This window comes from Pan paniscus, chromosome 4, assembly GCF_029289425.2.
Source record: "Pan paniscus chromosome 4, NHGRI_mPanPan1-v2.0_pri, whole genome shotgun sequence".
Classification (NCBI taxonomy): Eukaryota; Metazoa; Chordata; class Mammalia; order Primates; family Hominidae; genus Pan; species Pan paniscus.
In genome coordinates this window covers 164,448,005-164,465,855 of record NC_073253.2, presented here as the reverse complement: position 1 = coordinate 164,465,855, position 17,851 = coordinate 164,448,005, and the positions used below count along the sequence as shown (strand labels likewise).

The 17,851-nt window shown below is 47.7% G+C and overlaps 1 protein-coding gene and 1 long non-coding RNA gene across 3 annotated transcripts in view; one reads left to right on the top strand and one right to left on the bottom strand.

Annotated features, from left to right (window-relative positions):
• The window catches only part of LOC117980421 (uncharacterized), a 56,211-nt gene extending 51,451 nt beyond the window's left edge, over positions 1 to 4,760 (bottom strand). The window contains exon 1 of one of the 2 annotated variants that reach the window (XR_004671730.3): positions 4,654 to 4,760. This is a non-coding gene — a long non-coding RNA (uncharacterized LOC117980421). The remainder of the gene's footprint in view (positions 1 to 4,653) is intronic. The other variant, XR_008625474.2, reaches the window with a different exon arrangement.
• The window catches only part of SLIT3 (slit guidance ligand 3), a 639,400-nt gene continuing 625,603 nt past the window's right edge, over positions 4,055 to 17,851 (top strand). Inside the window, exon 1 of the mRNA XM_014345150.4 lies at positions 4,055 to 4,734. Within this exon, the coding sequence (XP_014200636.3) occupies positions 4,538 to 4,734 (197 nt within the window). The 5' untranslated portion in view covers positions 4,055 to 4,537. The remainder of the gene's footprint in view (positions 4,735 to 17,851) is intronic.

Below are 17,851 nucleotides of genomic sequence, written 5' to 3'. Positions count from 1 at the left end.
TCCTCCCCCAAAAGATTGACTAACACTGATTAAACTGAATAAAAATACAATAGGAGAATGTCAAATAAGCTGGCTGATTGAGAAGATCATTCATTTGTTTATTCATTCATTCATGTATTCATTTATTAATCATCAAGATATCAAGATTTGCACCTCTAGATATCAAGATTACAAAACTTGATTAGACATCTCTATATGCCTGAAACTTTTTATAATACAAGTTTGAAAAAATTGGATTACACAGGGTCACTATCTTCAAGAACCTAATAGTCCGGACCAACAAGTCCAGAGGATTCTGCTTCTAAACTGGAGGATTCGGCTGCTACATGGCCTCTGGGGTAGACAGACAGGAGAGCAGGAAAGGATGTTCTGGGACGGGTATTGAGTGGATGTGGAGGAGTGGTGGCAGATGAGGTGGAAGAAGCAGAAAACAACTCCAGAGTTCAAAATTGCATTGTCAGGTCTGTATTTAAGATCCTTGGATCATCAGGACAAAGGACGGATTGGTGAAGCAAAAAACTAAGAAATAAAGTTAGAGAAATTATGTGGGGGCCAATGAGCAATACCTATGCACGAAACTAGGATCTGAACAATAGCAGGAGAACCAGAGATGAAGAGGGGATACATTGAAGAGATGGTCATGGGGAAGAATGAACAGAACTGAAGAATTAAATGGCTGTGGTGTGTGAGAGAGGGAAAATTCTTTGAGCTGTTTTGACTTCTCAATACTCCCACCCACTTTTCAGCTAATAGCTCCTGGGTTTTCCTTTGAGAGAAGGACTCCTACCTGCCCAACTGAGTGCAGTCTCCATAAAACTGTCACCCATAGTTCTTGTCTTCTCTGGCCAAAAGGGTGATCACCTGACTCAAGTCAGGACCATCAGTTGCTCCCTCCTGGGAATTTGGAAATCTTGAGCTTGGCACCTAGATCCTGCCTTGGGTCTTGTCTTTGTTGAAGCCTCCATCTTCATTTTTTTCTGTAGATTCTGTGTGCTATCCATGGCTTTCTTTAAAAGTCATTTTTTGGGGAAATTCAATAAGGTAAAGTTTTTTGTTTGTTCTGAGGAACAGAACTGCCTCCGACAGTGGGCAGAGAGTAGATCTGGAGAATTCATTGGAGAACGATGAGCACAAATGGTTAGTCTGGCTGGTTGGAAACAGAAAACCTCCGCTGACTGTGGTGGCCACATGAAGGGTAGTATCTCACACAGGGAAATAAACACAGGTTGACGAGAAAGTTTGAGATGGGTTTCTTGCAGGAATGGGTGAGTAGTTTGCTTTTGAGAAACACAGGTTGAGGAGAAAGTTTGAGATGGGGTTTCCTGCAGGAATGGGCGAGTAGTTTGCTTTTGAAAAGCCTATGGAAAAGTAAAGGGGAAAATTCAAAAGTGTCCAGGGACTTTTATGGAACTCTAAAAATGACACCACAGAGTGTGAAGCCACCTCTGGCCCTTGGACATAGAAAGTTCTAAACAATAGCCTGACCTCCTAGTGATTTACCCAGTCTTCTCCAAGGAGGGTAATTCCTCCATGGGGTGGCTACCGCCTTCTGCAGATGCCCCAGAATCAGCTGAGGAAGTGGACAGAGCCACATGTTCAGCATTGGAAGCCTGGAGTCCTGGCTCTGGTTATTTCACTAATTAGCTAGGTGACCCTATATAAATGCCCGCCTTTCTCTGAAACTCAGCTTCCTTGTTAGTAAAATACAAGAGTTGAACTATATTTGGGTTCTCAAAGTATGTTCCAAGAGAATTTGCAGTTTACATGAAAAGGGGTCCTGTATACTGAGAAACTGGGTTAAATAAGCCTTAAACGGGTTTCCTTATTGCAGGACTTCTCAGGAACTTAAAAACACTCATCTGTGATGCAGTTCTCCAAGAGGGGTGAAGGTGAGTAGCATTGCTCAATCTGTCTTTGCCCAAGGAGACTTTTTTCTCCTCCATGATGAAACATGTGGAACCAGTAGTCATCAGAAGGCACTTGTAGAAATGTTGGATTAGGTGATTTCTAAGGCTGTACCCGCCCAAACACTCCATGATTCTGTGTATCCTGGTGTTCTGGGCCCCTCCTGTATTTCCCACTTGCCTCCTCCTTGGGGATGATTGACTCTGAAGGAAATCCCCACCATCTGTTCTAAGGGGCTTCTCCCAGGAAAAGGCACACTCGAATGCCTATAAAGTCCCTTAAAGATATAGTCTGGCTCATGAAACCCCCCTGAGCAGCTTAAATGGAAAACGCAGTCCCCCACTGCGCTCAGAGCACAGATCCAGGACCAGCCCGAAGGGATTGCAAAACATGCTCTAGCATGCATTTGGGAAAACAAAGAAAACCGTACTGTTTTCTGCTCCAGACAGTCTGAGACGCTTTGTGCCCTTGGGCCCTTGCCCGGTTCTCTCATCTGCCTCAGTCCTGGTACTAAATTGGTTCAAGGTTTGGAGGAAAGCTTCAGAGCAAAGGGGGAAAAGGATGTTTCGAGTTCTTAAATACTGAAGTCACCCTGAAGACCGGAGCATAGACCCTCGCCAGCCACCAGGGGGCGATAACAACAGCATCTGTACAGAAAGCCGTTCCCAAGAATAACAGCAGTAAATTGCACCTAATGTGTTTATGAATGATGAAGGGACTCGAGTGTGTGTGTTTGAGTGAGTGTGCGTATGTGTGTGTTTGTGTGTACGCGCGCGCAACTGGGTGCCCAAAGCTAAGACTTTGAAAATCTGCTAAGTATAATACAATAAAATCTACAACTCTACTATATATTCACAGGATGTGGTCAAGTAGTTGAAAGTTTCCTTGAAGGAAAATGAGGTAGAAGAAATCAGAATAGTATTCTTATGAAAGAAAAGAGAAGCGCTCTCAGGAGTATAGTTGTCACTATGTGAGTGTGTGTGCGAGCATGCATGTGCACGTGTGTGTGATTGCGGGTGTATAAATGGGTGTGTGTGAGCCTGAGTATGTGAGAGTGTGTGCGTGGCTGTGAATATGTAGGCACCAGTGTGTGTGTATATATATGCAGGGCTCATTGAGGCCTTCTCAGTGTGAGGGGACCTCAAGGAAATCTGGGCAATACTTCCTCCAGTTCCTGCCCTTTCCTTTCAAACAAACAAACAAAATCATTCCTACGAGTATTTATGGAGCCTCTAACGCACACGCCCCTCCCCACTGGCATCTGGAAAAGCTCAGACGTAGCCAATTTAAAGCGGGCGCTGGAAGAAAGGAGGCGCTGGGGACAGAAGGGATGCCTCATCCGCGAATGACTTTTGCAAAAACACGTTCTCTTCTGTGATGCTCCAAACAACCCAGGGAGGTGAGGCCAGGTAGGACTGTGGCCCCTGATTTGAGAAAACGAAGGCTCAGAGATGACACGATTGGCCCAGAGTCACCCAGTCAGGAAGCAGAAACCCGAGGATGGAACAAGGCATTGTCAATCCAGGGGTCCAAGTCGCTGCCATCACTACTTTTACCAGTCCACCAAGCGCTGGGTCTGGGCAAAGCAGGGCAAGTTTCCGGGTAAGGTTTGCCAGCAGTGACCTCAACAACATGGACCACGGTGTGTGTGTGTGTGTAGCCGTGGAGTACATTGGTGTCAACCAAGGCTCTTCAGGCAAAATTGTGGATCTCTGCCATGAGTACTAGGTGCGGTAGGGAAGCGGCTTCGTGGGCGACACTGCCATGGTTTGGCGTCCCTAGCAGCTGTGCGACCTCCAGCAAGTCGCTTCACTTCTCTGAGCTGTTTTCAGACGACCCCTTGGAAGATCGTGGACTTAAGTAAAGAATATGAGTAGAGTGCTCAGCTCAGTGCAAAAATTAAAAAAAAAAAAAAAAGTGTCAGGAGCCTTATCCGTCCCTGGCTTTTAACAGTGAATGAGTTTCAGTGTTTCTTTCCCGGGGCCCTGCTGGCCGAGCCCCTTTCCTTCCCTGGTTCCTTCTCTCTCCCTCCTCTACTGCCTCCTCCCTCCAGGCTCTCGGTCGCTCCAGCAAAGTTCCCAACTTAGTCGACATGACGCGCGGCGCAGCCAATGGGAGGCGGAGTTGGCGTTTCTTGGTGGGGGGGGGGCCGGAGGGGTGGGCCCCGCGACTCCGGTGTCTGCCGTGCTCAGTGAATGGAGAGAGCGAGCGCCGGCCAGCTCACCCGGCCGCCCCGTGCCCCAGCCGCAGCCGCCGCGCTCCCCAGCCCAGCCCCAAGCCGGACCTCCCCGGGCGCCACGCCCCATTGCGCTCGCCCCAGGTCCCCAACCCGGCCCGCGGGCCAGCGGGGCCAGGGGGCGCTCCGCACCTGGGCACTCCCAGCGATGCGCAGCGGGGCAGCGCCGGCCCCGCCGATGGAGCTGCTGTTGCTGCCGCTGCCGCTGCCGCCGCCGCCGCCCGGCGCGCCCCGCTCCGCCCGCGCCCCGTGCGCCTGAGCGCCGAGCTCGCCCCTCCTCCGCGCTAACTCCGCCGCCCGCTCCCCAGGCCGCCCGCGCTCCCCGCGCGCCTCCTCGGGCTCCACGCGTCTTGCCCCGCAGAGGCAGCCTCCTCCAGGAGCGGGGCCCTGCACACCATGGCCCCCGGGTGGGCAGGGGTCGGCGCCGCCGTGCGCGCCCGCCTGGCGCTGGCCTTGGCGCTGGCGAGCGTCCTGAGTGGGCCCCCAGCCGTCGCCTGCCCCACCAAGTGTACCTGCTCCGCTGCCAGCGTGGACTGCCACGGGCTGGGCCTCCGCGCGGTTCCTCGGGGCATCCCCCGCAACGCTGAGCGCCTGTGAGTACCCCTGCCCCACCCCACGCGGGCCACCCACCTGGGTCCCACCGAGGGGGCCCCAGGCGCCAGATCCGTCCTTTCCCCTCGGCCTCCCTGGATGCAGTCTCTATTCTCATCCCTTCCTGGATACGATCCCTCACTCTCCGAGCTGGGGGTCTGTAGGCTTGGTCAGATCTGGAAAGAGAGGTCTCGAAACCCCCAGCGATGGGCAAAGAGCAGTGCCTCTCCAGGGGTGAGGGTTCCAGACGCAGGGCCCGCTGACAGCTTCCAAGGAGTAGCTGAGGAGAGGCGAGGGGAGGCAAGAGCACTGCAGCCTCAAGGTCTTAGGGTGAGGGTCAGGGGTCTGCGCTCGTTAAAAAGGGGGGCGGGCGAAGGAGAAAGCTATAGGATGATGGGCCGTCAAGGCGCGGAGGCGGGAGAGAGGGCCCGAGACTGTTGACCTGCTTGGAGATCAGAATGGGCCAGCCGCTCTCTGCCTGCCCTTGCAAGGAAAGTTGAGAGTGTGGGTGAAGGTTTAACTTCTGAGGAACTGGACAGATTCAGAGTGGGTGCTCGCAAAACCCGCTCTGCCTGGAGCGCAGTCTGGGAGATGCCAAGTTGCAGCCCCGGGTGAATTTTTTATGGCTCGGTTATAAATGCCTCCCCGAACGAAGGGGCCGGAGAATGGAAATGCTGACAGCCCTTCAAATGAGACCGAGCGTTATAATCTTACAAACCGCACTCAGCCTCAGATCCTGGGCTTGGCAGCGAATGGAGAGGCGCTTGGAGAATGGGGTGGATTGACCCTAGTTTTAGCCCCAATTGTGCAACCAAATATTTACTTTTCATATGTCAACGTTTTGGAAACATTTATCATTTTGATCCTCGGACCAGATTCAAAACTTGGACTCCGGGGTGGGCTCCTCTTAGTCCGCAGTTGGGGTGGGGTAAGGGAGTGGGGGAGAAACGCTGGAGTGGGTGGGAGCCTTACTGGGAACCCAGCCGAGAAGTGGGTGAGGGTTTGCTCTAGTGTGGTAGATTCCCTCCGTGTCTTGCTCTCCCTCTTCTCCCCTTCCTCATGTGCCTTAGGGGTAGGCGCCTGGATCTTCCACTCTGCTTTCTTGACTTCAGGCTGGAAGAGAGTAGTGATGACAAGCATTGTCCTAGAGTGTGTTATTCCTGCTAGTCACCTCCTATCACCCCACCTCCTCTTCTCTTCCACTTCTTTGTGCATCTCTGGGTGGAGACTCAGCAGAACTGTCTTCCTTATTCCTGGTGCTCTCTTTTTCCTTTGGCTCAATACTTTTTTGTTTTTCCACAAGTGCAATGATTGTTTTGTTGGGTTGAACCACAGAATCCTAAAGAGTGAGAGCCGAATCTTTATTAACACATGTCGAAAACCAGGCTTGGAAGTGTAAAATGACTTGCCCAAGAAAACACAGCAAGTTGATGGCAATAAAGGGGCCAGAATCCAGGTTTTCACACCTTAATTCAGACATTAAGTTAGTCCATAGGAGTGAAAAACTTGTTTTAGTGGTATTTTTAGATACCTATAACTTGTAAACTAAGTTCCCCTCCTCGTCACACCAGTGCTAGCCACATGAGTTAATGAAATAATAATTATAGCTAATGTTTGATAAATGCTTTTCATGCCTTGATTTGTGTATATGTATTATCTCATTGAATCTCTCCAACAGTCGTGTTAGTTACATAGGCAATGCTTATTACTCCCTTTCACAGTTAAGCCATCTTGTCATTTACTCAAGGTCATGCAGCTAGTGAAGTGTTTGGATCCAAGCCTGACTGGTTCCTAAGCCCACAACCCTTATCACTCTCCTGGTCATCCTTGGAACAAGGGTCAGTTTGGGCCACGATCTATAAACAGACAGTCTTGGGAGGGTTCTGGCTGGGCTTGGATCTTAGAATAGGCTGCTGTTGCTTCTGCTTCTGGTATACCCTGCAAATGTTCAGCTCACTTTGATGTTAGGTCTGCTGCTTGGGGTCTTGCAACTACATCTTCCGCATCTTCAAAATCGTGCTCCATGTTTGGGAAACCAAGGAGAGTAAGTCCCTCTCCTCCTGGTGTGTAGGAAGTTTTCCAGAGCTGCAGGAACCGCACCCATGCCAGCATGCCACCGAGTCATCTTCCTTAGGGGATCTGTGCAGCTCAGGGCAACCCATCAGCTCTAGAACTGGAGAAACAGGACAGAGAGGCCCCCTGCTGCAGTCGTTAATAGGCAGTGGCAGAGCAGGAGCTTCTTTGATGTCTCTGGTCTCTTCTGCCTCAGTTGTGGTCACTGGTGCCACTTTGGCCAGGGTGCATGGGGGTGCCGCGATGGTATCTCATTCTAGTCTCCTTCCTCCCTGGGAATGGGGGACAGTCTGTAGGAGCAAGCTGGGTCAGGTTCACTGCAGGGTTTCAGGGCAACCCACCAACAGTCCTTCACCACCAAAGTCCTGCACCACACTCTCTCCCAGCCAACTCAAATGTAACATTTCAATTCTGAAAACTCTTGGGGGATATTTGGCATTTTTACTCTCTGCCAAGGATTTCTTCAGAGAGGAATCACTCATTTATTCCCGCCTTCATTCATTCAACAAACATTACTTGAAGCCGGGCGCAGTGGCTCATGCCTGTTACCCCAGCACTTTGGGAGGCTGAGGTGAGAGGATCGCTTGAGCCTAGGAGTTTGAGAACAAACATGACTTGAACCTCTACTGCATTCCAGAAACTCTATATAGAACCATTGCATATACAGAAGAAAACCAGCACTTCAATGTAAAGAATGTAAGCAAAAGATAGAAGGAAACTTGCTTTGGTGAGCCTCTTGAACTTCCCAGGGTTCATGTTGCCATGGGGCACGTTTTGTCAGCACTATCATCAGATGCTCAGGACCTTCCTAAAATCCAGTTTTCTGATCTCAAAGGTTTAAATTGTGTTTTAAAACAAAGAAACTGCATTTTCTCCGTTCTCCATTCTTGGTACTCTGCCTCCCAAAAAGGCTTTGATGAAGGGATTTGTGTGTGTGTGTGTCTGTGTATATTGCTTCTCTGGATGTTTTTGACTTCTGAAACCTTGTGTTATGACATTAAGGAAAACCTGAGTGGGGATAATGTGCTCACCATTTGGACTTTGCTTCAGGCCTGGAATGGGGCCTGAATTGTTCATAATTAAGCCAGAATCAGAATTGGGGGGTCTGTGTTCCAAGATCTTCCCTATAATGTCAGAACATCACACAGAAAAAGAAACTCTCTGTCTTTTATAAACTACTGACAATTTTTCCCCCTCCATGAGGAGGTGACACCCACAAGAAAGCTAAATAAATGCAGAGAAGAATTCAGTGTAATTTATTATCCGTGCAGCAAAGATAGAGGACGAGAGGAGAGGAAGTGGATGGCGGTGCCTGAAACCAAACATTTACCATGGAGCACAGAGTAAACAGATGTTGCACTTACCCTTCTGACTACAAAAGGAGCCCACAGATGTAATTCTTCTCCAACCACAATCTCAGCCTAGAAAAAGAGGAGGCAGATGAAAATGAACTCTCACACGGGGCCACTTCTCCCCATCTTGCCATCCTGTCTAGAGGCAGGCAGAGGCCCACTTCTCACTGCAGTGAGGGGTGGCCTGAACGGTGGAGTGGGGGGCAAGAGTGGACATCTTTGGTTTTTCACTTGGCTCTGGAACATGCTGGAGACTGCTGTATTTAAATAAACATTTCCTGTTTGCGAAGGAGAGCGGGCGAAAGGCTGAAACGTGAGAATGTGGTAACTTAATTTTCTCCATCACTCCAAATGACGGCTAGCTTTGCCGGTGATTGGGTCCAATAAAAACTGACACCATGTCATAGGCTTTCCCTCACTTGACCACAGAGGTCCTGAGGTCAAGTGAGAGACTTTCCAAGATGCTCAACAGCCAAGTCCTCTGTCCAGCCCTCAGGGCCAGCTTAGAGGACAGGGACAAGCTAGTGAATCATGGGGTCTCTCTCGGTCAACCATGGTGATGTGGCCTTTTAGGGAAACACAGTGCCCTCCTGGACAGACTAAGGAGCAGCTGAGTGGACCCGCCTCCAGTGGACCGGTATAGCCTCCATGGTGCTGTGCAACTCTGAACGGATTACATTACCTCTCTGGGCCTCATTTTCATGAAAGTAGAATTCTTGTATAGTCTTAGTGGTTTTCTTAGTGGTTATAGTCCACTGGGGGAACTGTAAGTATCCACCTCCCTAGTGTCTAGAACAGTGCCTGGCACACAGTAGGTGTTCAGCAGATGTGTATTTAATAAAGGAATAATGAACCTCAAAACTACAAGTCTGTCTTTAGTTCTTAAAAGTGAAAGATGGGCCATTATAGATCTGCATTCTGGCATATGACTAAGGGATCCTCACTAGTAACCTATGACGTGAGTTATTAAGGGTATCTAAAATTTGGATTTTATGAACTAATATTTATTGCCTTACTAGAGTTACCAAGGACTCCTGTTGAGTGATCTACTCTGGAGTCTGGTTGCCAGGCATTGCTTAGCAACCTTGCAAAACTCCTACTGTGCACATGCCCATGAAAAGAGCTGGAAATCCTGAGCACTTAAACCACAGGGCTTTCTAATCAGGAACTCATCAGCGTCATCCTGAGCGCTCTGTGGGTCTTGATTGCTGCTCTTCTTGTATTAATTGATAAGTTCTGCTTTTGTTGATCATCTGGATTTTCTATTATTTCTGCATTTTTGCCGTTTTGATTGTTATGTTGTTTTCTCTCCAGTATTGTTTGTTGTCACAGAGTTCTGTCTCACCTGGAAAGTGAGAATGAACAGTGGGTTGCAGCTGTAGAACCTCTTGCCTTGGCAATGTGGGCTATGGCAAGAAGGTTCCCGACCCCTAAGCATCGTGGTTAGGGCAGGCGCTCCGGAGACAGACGACTGTGGGTTTGAATTGCAGCTCTGTTACATCTTGCTGTTGCACTGTGGGCATGTTACACTATTGCTGTCGACTGCAGTGTGTTAAATTCTTTAGTACCTTATTTCCACACCTGTGATACCAGGATGATGAGCGCACGGTCTTCATGGGGATGCTGTGAATGTAGCCTGAGGCAGTCCCTGTAATGTGCTCAGCACGGTGCCTACCATGTTGTTCACTCATTGCTGTGATTGTTTATCCCTCTATGATTTCTTAACTGTAAAATATGTATGATGACTCTTCCCCATTGGGGGGATTAAACAAAATAATATACAGGAAAGTGCTTAACACAGTACAGTCATGTGTTACCTAAAATGACATTCTGGTCAACAGTGGACAACATAGAGGACGGTGGTCTCATAAGGTTAAAATGGAGCTGAAGAATTCCTATCGCCTAGTGACATTGTAGCTTTTGTAATATCATAGTGCCATCACTTTATTTTTAATAAATTTAGTACAGCCTAAGGGTATAGTGTTGACAAAGTCTACAGTAGTGTACAGTAATGTTCTAGGCCTTCACATTCACTCAGCACTCACTCACTGACTCACCCAGAGCAACTTCCAGTCCTGTAAGCTTTATTCCTGGTAAATGCCCTATACAGATGTACCATTTCTTATCTTTCATACCATGCTTTGATGGTACCTTTTCTATGTTTAGGTATGTTGAGAAACACACATACTTATGATTGTGTCACAGTGGCTTACAGTATTCAGTAGAGGAACATGCTATGCAGGTTTGGAGCTTAGGAGCAATAGGCTATCACATCTAGCCTAGACGTATAGTAGGCTAGACCATCTGGGCTCGTGCGAGTGCACTCTATGAGGTTTGCACAATGACAAAATCGCCTAATGATGAGTTTCTTAGAACATATCCCCATCATTAAGTGATGCATGACCCCACCATAGGAGCCCTCCCTGAACTATTCATGTTAGTGACCATGGCTATTACCTTTATATCTTCATCTCAGGCCCTATCCAGCTGGAAGATTTGAGATGCCCACCCTAAATTTGCTCCAACCCAGAGCCCAGTGGAGGCAAGTTCCTTGCCTGCCTGTGGGCTATGCCCAATACCCTCTTGGCTAGGCCCCTCCTTTTCTCTCTCTGCTCTTGGTCCTGCCCCCACAGCAAAGCCCAGGTTGGCTTCTGTTCCATAAAAAGGGAATTATGGTGAAAGTGGTTTATATCTTTTCCATGGGTGTGTTGCTTTGTGGTATATTTAAATAAGGAATGCATTTTATTTATTTATTTTTGGAGGGTGGGTTTTCATGGGGAATTTTTGGCCCTGACTTTTTTCTTTTTTTCAATGCTCATTCCTTCTATCTTTCCCTAAATACCTCCTTTTACTGACTTCTCATGTCTGCCTCTATTACTGCATTTACTTGAAACAGCTGTATTTCCTAGCAGGCTCCACCCTCATTATGTAAGGTGGTCTTAACCCTTTTTAGGACTGCTGAAAAGAAAGGAAAAACAAGGGGTGGAGGCATTCCCAGAGAGCTCATCTGGACCACTGCTGATCCCAAGCTAGATGGCTGTAGAGGGTGCCCTGGCACTGTGCTGAGCTCCCCGTGCTCTCCGTTCTTCATTGTTCTCCATCCTTGAATTCAAATCAGCCTTGCCAAGGTTGGATGCTCATGTTGGGAATCCTCTACCTCTCTGCTCTGCAGGCCTGGACGGTGATCTGTAACTACTGTGACTGCTGGCCTGTCAAGAGGCTAACCTTTCTTCCCCACTCACTGTGGTCTTCATAGTTGTGTTGTCAGTACCATGTTTGATACAGTGAAACCCTGGAAAAAAATTGGCCAAAGGGTGCATGATTAGAGCCTTCTGTACTGAGTGGACAGAGAAGATAGGAAAATGTGGCACTAGAGCCAGACTCTGGGGCCCAAAGCCCGGTTCTGTCACCTACTAGCTGGATGGGCCTCAGTTTTCCCGTTTGCAAAATGGGAATAATAATAATACTCCCTTCAAAGGATGCTGTATTAATCCACATAGGCTGCCTGGAACCAAGGGCACCCTCCATCAATATTCCTATTGTTATTATGATCAAAAGTCTTACTGAGTGTAGACCTCCTATCAGAGCATGATCAGAATTAAGCTTCATTAAGAAAAATACAGATCGTCAGCGTTGGAAGAGGTCCATTTGTCCAAGTTCCATCCACACGAAGGTTGGTCTTCCATCAGCATGATTTAGGGGAAGGTGGTCAGTTAGCCTCCTTTGCTTGATGGTATCTAGTGATGAGGAGCTCAGTTCTTCCTAAAGCAATTTATTCCATTAAAAAAACCACAATCCTAATAAGAAAATGTTCTTTGTGTGGGGATTGGACTTATCTCTCATTGATTGTCGTTACCCAGAGCATGTATAATCTTTTTTCCAAATGACAGGTTTTCAAAAGTCTTATTGCTGTGGTGTTTCTCACCACCCATTTACCCGAGTCTCCTTAATTGCTTCAACTATTCTGTATGTGGTACAGTTTGGGCATAGGCCTTGTACTCCATCTGTAGTTCTCTTCCTCTAAATAGGTTCCAATCTTCTTGGACTGTATTAGTTAGAAGGAGACCTTCCATGCCTTCACTGTTTTATTTGACTTCTATCAGCCAGTGCATTCAAAAGAACCTTTTCACTTTGGACAGCCACAGCCCTGGGTAGGCTCATTTTGACCAAGCTGCCTGACATCCCCATATCTCCCCAGCCTTCCCTGCTGTTAGCTTGTTGTCCCCTCTTCTAGACTTGTGCAGTTGACTTTTTGGAGTCTAAGTGCAACACTTTGCATTTATCCTAATTAACTTTTGGCAAATCATTTCATTTCATCAGCTTTTCAGGAGCATTTTCTATTTCGATTTCCTCATCTAGCAATTAACTACTCCTTTCCCCATCTCCCACTATTTATTTCCTCTGCAATTTTAATGAGCTTGCCCTATGGATCTTTATCCAAGTTGTCAATATAATCAGCAGAGTTCTCTGTGCATTTTTTTCAAAATCTTTCTACAATCTGGCATGTGGATTACATAAATATATTGCCCCGTTCTTTCCGGCTGGGATGGAAAAAAATGTTGAGGTCTTCTTGGCTTGTAGCATCTTCTTTCCCTGGGGTTCTGTTGGTTCATATTTTCTCTGGAATAATTTCCTATTAATGCTTAATTCTTCAGCTTGCTAAATTTTCTCTATACTCTTGGTTTCTCATGGAACTTTCCATAATGACTTTAGCTTCATTTTTGTCCTATTAGGCTAGTACCACAAGTCTCACCAACACAGGATATGACGCATGTATGTGTGTGTATGTTGAATGTGTATGTATATGTGTGTTATTCTCTCCTGGTAAAAAGTTCAGCCTGAGGGATTGAGCCTTTCTGCCAGTAGCAGAGCTCAGGTAGCTTCAGGTTTTTAAACACAGTGATTTCCCTTAGCATCTTGGGTACACATTGGCATCGGGCACATTTTCTGGAGTAGTTCTGGGAACAGACATGATGAAGAATGAAGCATAGGGGACCAGGGCCTACAGGGTCCCCAAGCCTCTGGAAACGACAACAACAACCATCACCACAACAATAGCTGGCATTTATTGAGCCATTCTTTGCGCCTGGCACTGCTCTTACACTTTACATGCGTGGAGTCATTTCCTATTTGAAGAGTTATGTGAAGTAGGCAGGACTGTCTGCATTTTATAGATGTGGCAACTACATCAGAGAGGTGAAATAACATCCCCAGTCAGGAACAGGAGAGGCAGGGTTCATCCAGCCAGGCTGGTCTCAGAGGCTGCACTCCAACTCCCAGTCATGTCATCCCTTCCAGAATCTTTCAAGTCAGCCTCCTTTTCTGTCTTCTAAACTCTATTCTCAAGTAACAACTAGAAGAAGACAAACATGATGAGTTCAACTTAAATCAAAGAGCCCCTGTTCGAGGCAAAGCATCAAGAAGAATGTCAATGATGTGATCTGGACACCTGGTGAAACAGAGCCATCATGTCCAATTTGGGGAAATAGGTGGCCTTTGTATTGGAGCGTGAAGACTAATGGGATCCCTGTGCGTAGAAATGGGAACGTGGTACAGTCACAGAAATTCATGATTAGATGCTCCTGAGCCCAACTTAAAATGATGGGAGCTGCACTTTAGGAAGTTTTATTTCATGGGGATGTTTAGAACAGAATCCAAATCTTAGGAAAATATCTCCATGGTATGTGTCCACTAACTGTTTTTTAAATTTCTGGTTTGAGGGGATACACCCTCCAAGAGTAGTTCTGATGAACCTTGCTGAATAATATTTTCCGCCTCAAGCATCTACTCAAATGTCGGCAGGAGTCATCTTCCTTTGCAGTTAGATGCACCACTTGCTTTCTCTTAGCCGGGATCTCTGGGCTCCTCCCACCCTGGCATCAGGTCTTGTTCCAACAGGTTGTACATAAGATGTATCCTGGCTGGAGTCGAGTGTGACTGCACTTATCACGGCCATATCACTGCTTGTGTGGGCTCAGACTCCTCTTCTCTTGTCCTAACTGCCAATCTGGTTCCTGACCCCTGATTCATTCCGCACTTTGGCAGCAGTGTATCCTGTGGCTCCTGAAAGTCTGCCAGCACACTTAACCACCCACCTTGTCTCCCTCTTGGGTTTTTCTACCTCTCTAGCTCCTGTCTGTTACCAGTCATATCCATTCTTTGCCCTAGCACGTGCCCTAGTGTATTCCCTAGTGTACACCCTAGCGTATGCCCTAGCGTGTGCCCTAGCATATGCCCTAGCATGTGCCCTAGCGTGTGCCCTAGTGGGTGCCATAGCATGTGCCCCAGTGTATGCCCTAGCATGTGCCCCAGCGTGTGCCCTAGTGGTTGCCATAGCATGTGCCCCAGTGTATGCCCTAGTGTGTGCCTTAGCGTGTGCCCTAGCATGTGCCCTAGTGCGTGCCCTAGTGTGTGCCCCAGCATGTGCCCTAGCGTATGCCCTAGTGCGTGCCCTAGCATTTGCCCTAGCATATGCCCCGCACGTGCCCTAGTATATGCCCTAGTGTATGTCCTAGCATATGCCCTAGTGCGCACCCTAGTGTGTGCCCTAGCGTATGCCCTAGTATGCGCCCTAGTATATGCCCTAGCGCATGCACTAGTGCGTGCCCTAGTATGTACCCCAGTGTATGTCCTAGTGTGTGCCCTAGCATGTGCCCTAGTGCGCACCCTAGTGTGTGCCCCAGTGTATGCCCTAGTGTGTGCCCTAGTATATGCCCTAGCGTGTGCCCTAGCACATGTACTAGTGCGTGCCCTAGCATATGCCCCAGTGTATGCCCTAGCGTGTGCCTTAGCATGTGCCCTGGTGCGCGCCCTAGCATGTGCCCTAGCATATGCCCTAATATGTGTCCCAGCATATGCCCTAGCATGTGCCCCAGTGTATGCCCTAGCATGTGCCCTAGTGCGCACCCTAGCGTGTGCCCTAGCATATGCCCTAGTGCACACCCTAGCATATGCCCTAGCATGTGCCCTAGCATATTTCCTAGTGTGTGCCCTGGCGTATGCCCTAGTGCATCCCCGAGTGTGTGCCCTGGCGTATGCCCTAGTGTACGTTCTAGCATATGTCCTAGTGTGTGCCCTGGCATATGCCCTAATGTACATTCTAGCATATTCCCTAGTGTGTGCCCTAGTGTGTGCCCTAGCATATTCCCTAGTGTGTGCCTTAGTGTATGCCCTGGTGTATGTTCTAGCATATGCCCTAGTATGTGCCCCAGCATATGCCCTAGTGTGTGCCCTAGTGAATGCCCTAACTCAGGTATGTCTGCCTGCTGTGGAGTCCATGATCCTCTTCTAATCGGAGTTTTATGACTTGACCATAGAATTGTGCATGTTTGCATCTCTCCCTGAGCTTTAGCTACTCCTGGCTCCTGCCTTAATCCTTCTAGCTTGGCTTCTTGCCCTCTACTGCCCTCTATGTAGTTCTCCATAGCCTTAGTATTGAATTTGGACTGTCACCATCAGAACCCCAGGTCCTGAAATTGGATTTCATGGCCTGGACCTTCACTGGAGACTGCAGACTTGCAAGAACTCAGAGTTCTGCCCTGGAAACAACCTCAGACTTCGTCTTTATGGCCATCTGAAATCTTTTATCATGTTTGTCCAGGGTAGCATGTAAAAGTGCCCCAGGGCTGGACTCTATAAATGATGAATTACTTAGACATACTCCTGAACTCCCTGTACCCCAAATAGGACAGATCATTTTGTAATTAAAAAGCACAGCAGTGATGATCTCATTGGAGAGCTGTCCTGTTCAATAATGTGTTGCAGAAATTTCTGGACTATCTAGTACTTTGCTGACATTCTTTCTCTCCTCTTCTTCTCTCTCCAGCTCTAGAATGTAGGTAGAAAGTGTTCTGAGTATGGGGATTCTAAGTGGAATTAGTGAGAAGCCAAGGGGGAGTACAATTTGGATGTAAGCCGGAATGAGTAGAAAGACCTAGGCTGAATCCTGGCTTCTGTCACTTTCTAACTGCCCGACCTGTCTGAGTACCTTTGCGGTCTCCATAGTCTCATCTATAACCTTTGGAACGGGAGAAATAACACTCATCTCAGGGGGCTGATGCAAGGTTTAAATGAGATCAGATGTCTCCAAATGCCTTCTAAATTTAGTGCTATGCGAATACCTTAATGAGTCCACCCACAATATCTGAATTGAACCACTAAATCCTGCATCTGGAAGATGATCAGGGTATATTTTAGAAGCTTTCATTTACAGATGAAGAAACTCAGGGAGCTCCAAAGCCTTGCTCAGAGTCACCCATGTCTTCAAACTCTTGTTCCAGTTTCCTTTTCATTTAACAAGATGCATCTTTTACAAATTAAAATATAACCTCATACCAGCCATGTCAGCAGCTTAACCAGGTGGAGTTTAGAGGACTGGGTAATTAATAAGTGACAGTGTCCAAGACAGTAGGACCAAATAAGGGAATCCATGAAGGATGGAGTCATTTAAAGGGGCCATTTATTGAGTGTCTACCACAATGAATAAAGCAAGTGAAATGTTCTGATAACTAGAACAGCTCAAACTAACTTCAAAGTTAGTCTGGACTGTCTCTCCCTCCAAATGACTGACAAGGCAAAGGCTACCATGCTAGGTTCAGAGCAGGGAGATTTATGGGTTGGGAGAAATGCTAGAACCATGAAGGATGTAGCACCAAACCCTCAGGAATCATTGATGAAAGCAAGCCCCCTCATCCCTTTTAGTGGGTACAAATATGTAGAAAGCCTCACACATCATAAAAAAATAGTACAAGTGGAATTAAAAAAAAACTCAAGGGGGAAATATTAATCTGAGAACAATTGTATCTGAGAAAGCATTCAAGTATGCCTCTGCAGCTAGCTGGCAAACAGCACAAGTTCTGCATTTTATTAGAGTTCTAACTCTGTGTAGAACACTGACCTTATTTGAGAAGCATTTCATAAACACTGACACACAGCACAGCAGCATTTGAGGCCATGAGGAGATACAGGGCCTTCTTTAGGGGGCCAGCTTCCCTTCCCCTCCTCGGCTGCAAGGGACCCCTAGGACATTGTTTCCCTGAGTGGTAATATCTTTATTTTTCTCTCTTAGGTTTAACTCAGCAGGAGGAATTTTCCTAGGGGAAAATGAGGGAGGGGGATTTGGAATAAAATTTGTACTTCGGGCAAGTTTGCCTAAGCATGGGGTAGGCGATGGGGAAGACCCTGCTCTGGGAGAAAGGGTCTAAGAACCTTCACTTGGCCACTGGAGTTTCTTTTTGGAGATCTCACCTGGTGCCTGGAGACCTATGCTGTGGCTGTGTCAGAGGCAGGTTCTCAGGCAGCATTCACCAGGTCCTTTGGAATGCAAGACTTGTGGCTTGCAACCGCCCTGAGAAACGAACGCGTCCACCACATCCCCTCCTGCTAGAAGCTGGCACCTCCCTTTCCATCTGCTGCCAGCGTACAAGTTCTGAATTTGTGCCACAGAACTTGGTTCTGTTCCTCCCCCTCTTGTTGGCTTCCCTAGCCAAGAGATTTTCAGGCTTTTGAGGTATCACTGGAGATCATCTGGTCTACTCCCTCCCCACTGATCTCAACCCATCTCCAAAGGGAAATGCATTAGAAAGGTCACCAGAGAGGACCTCAGCTTCCTGGTGTGGTCTGCCCTTATGAAAAGGTGCCTTCATTTCTGCCTCATCCTGTGCAAAGATCATGCAGAGCCATGGGAAGCCTCTGC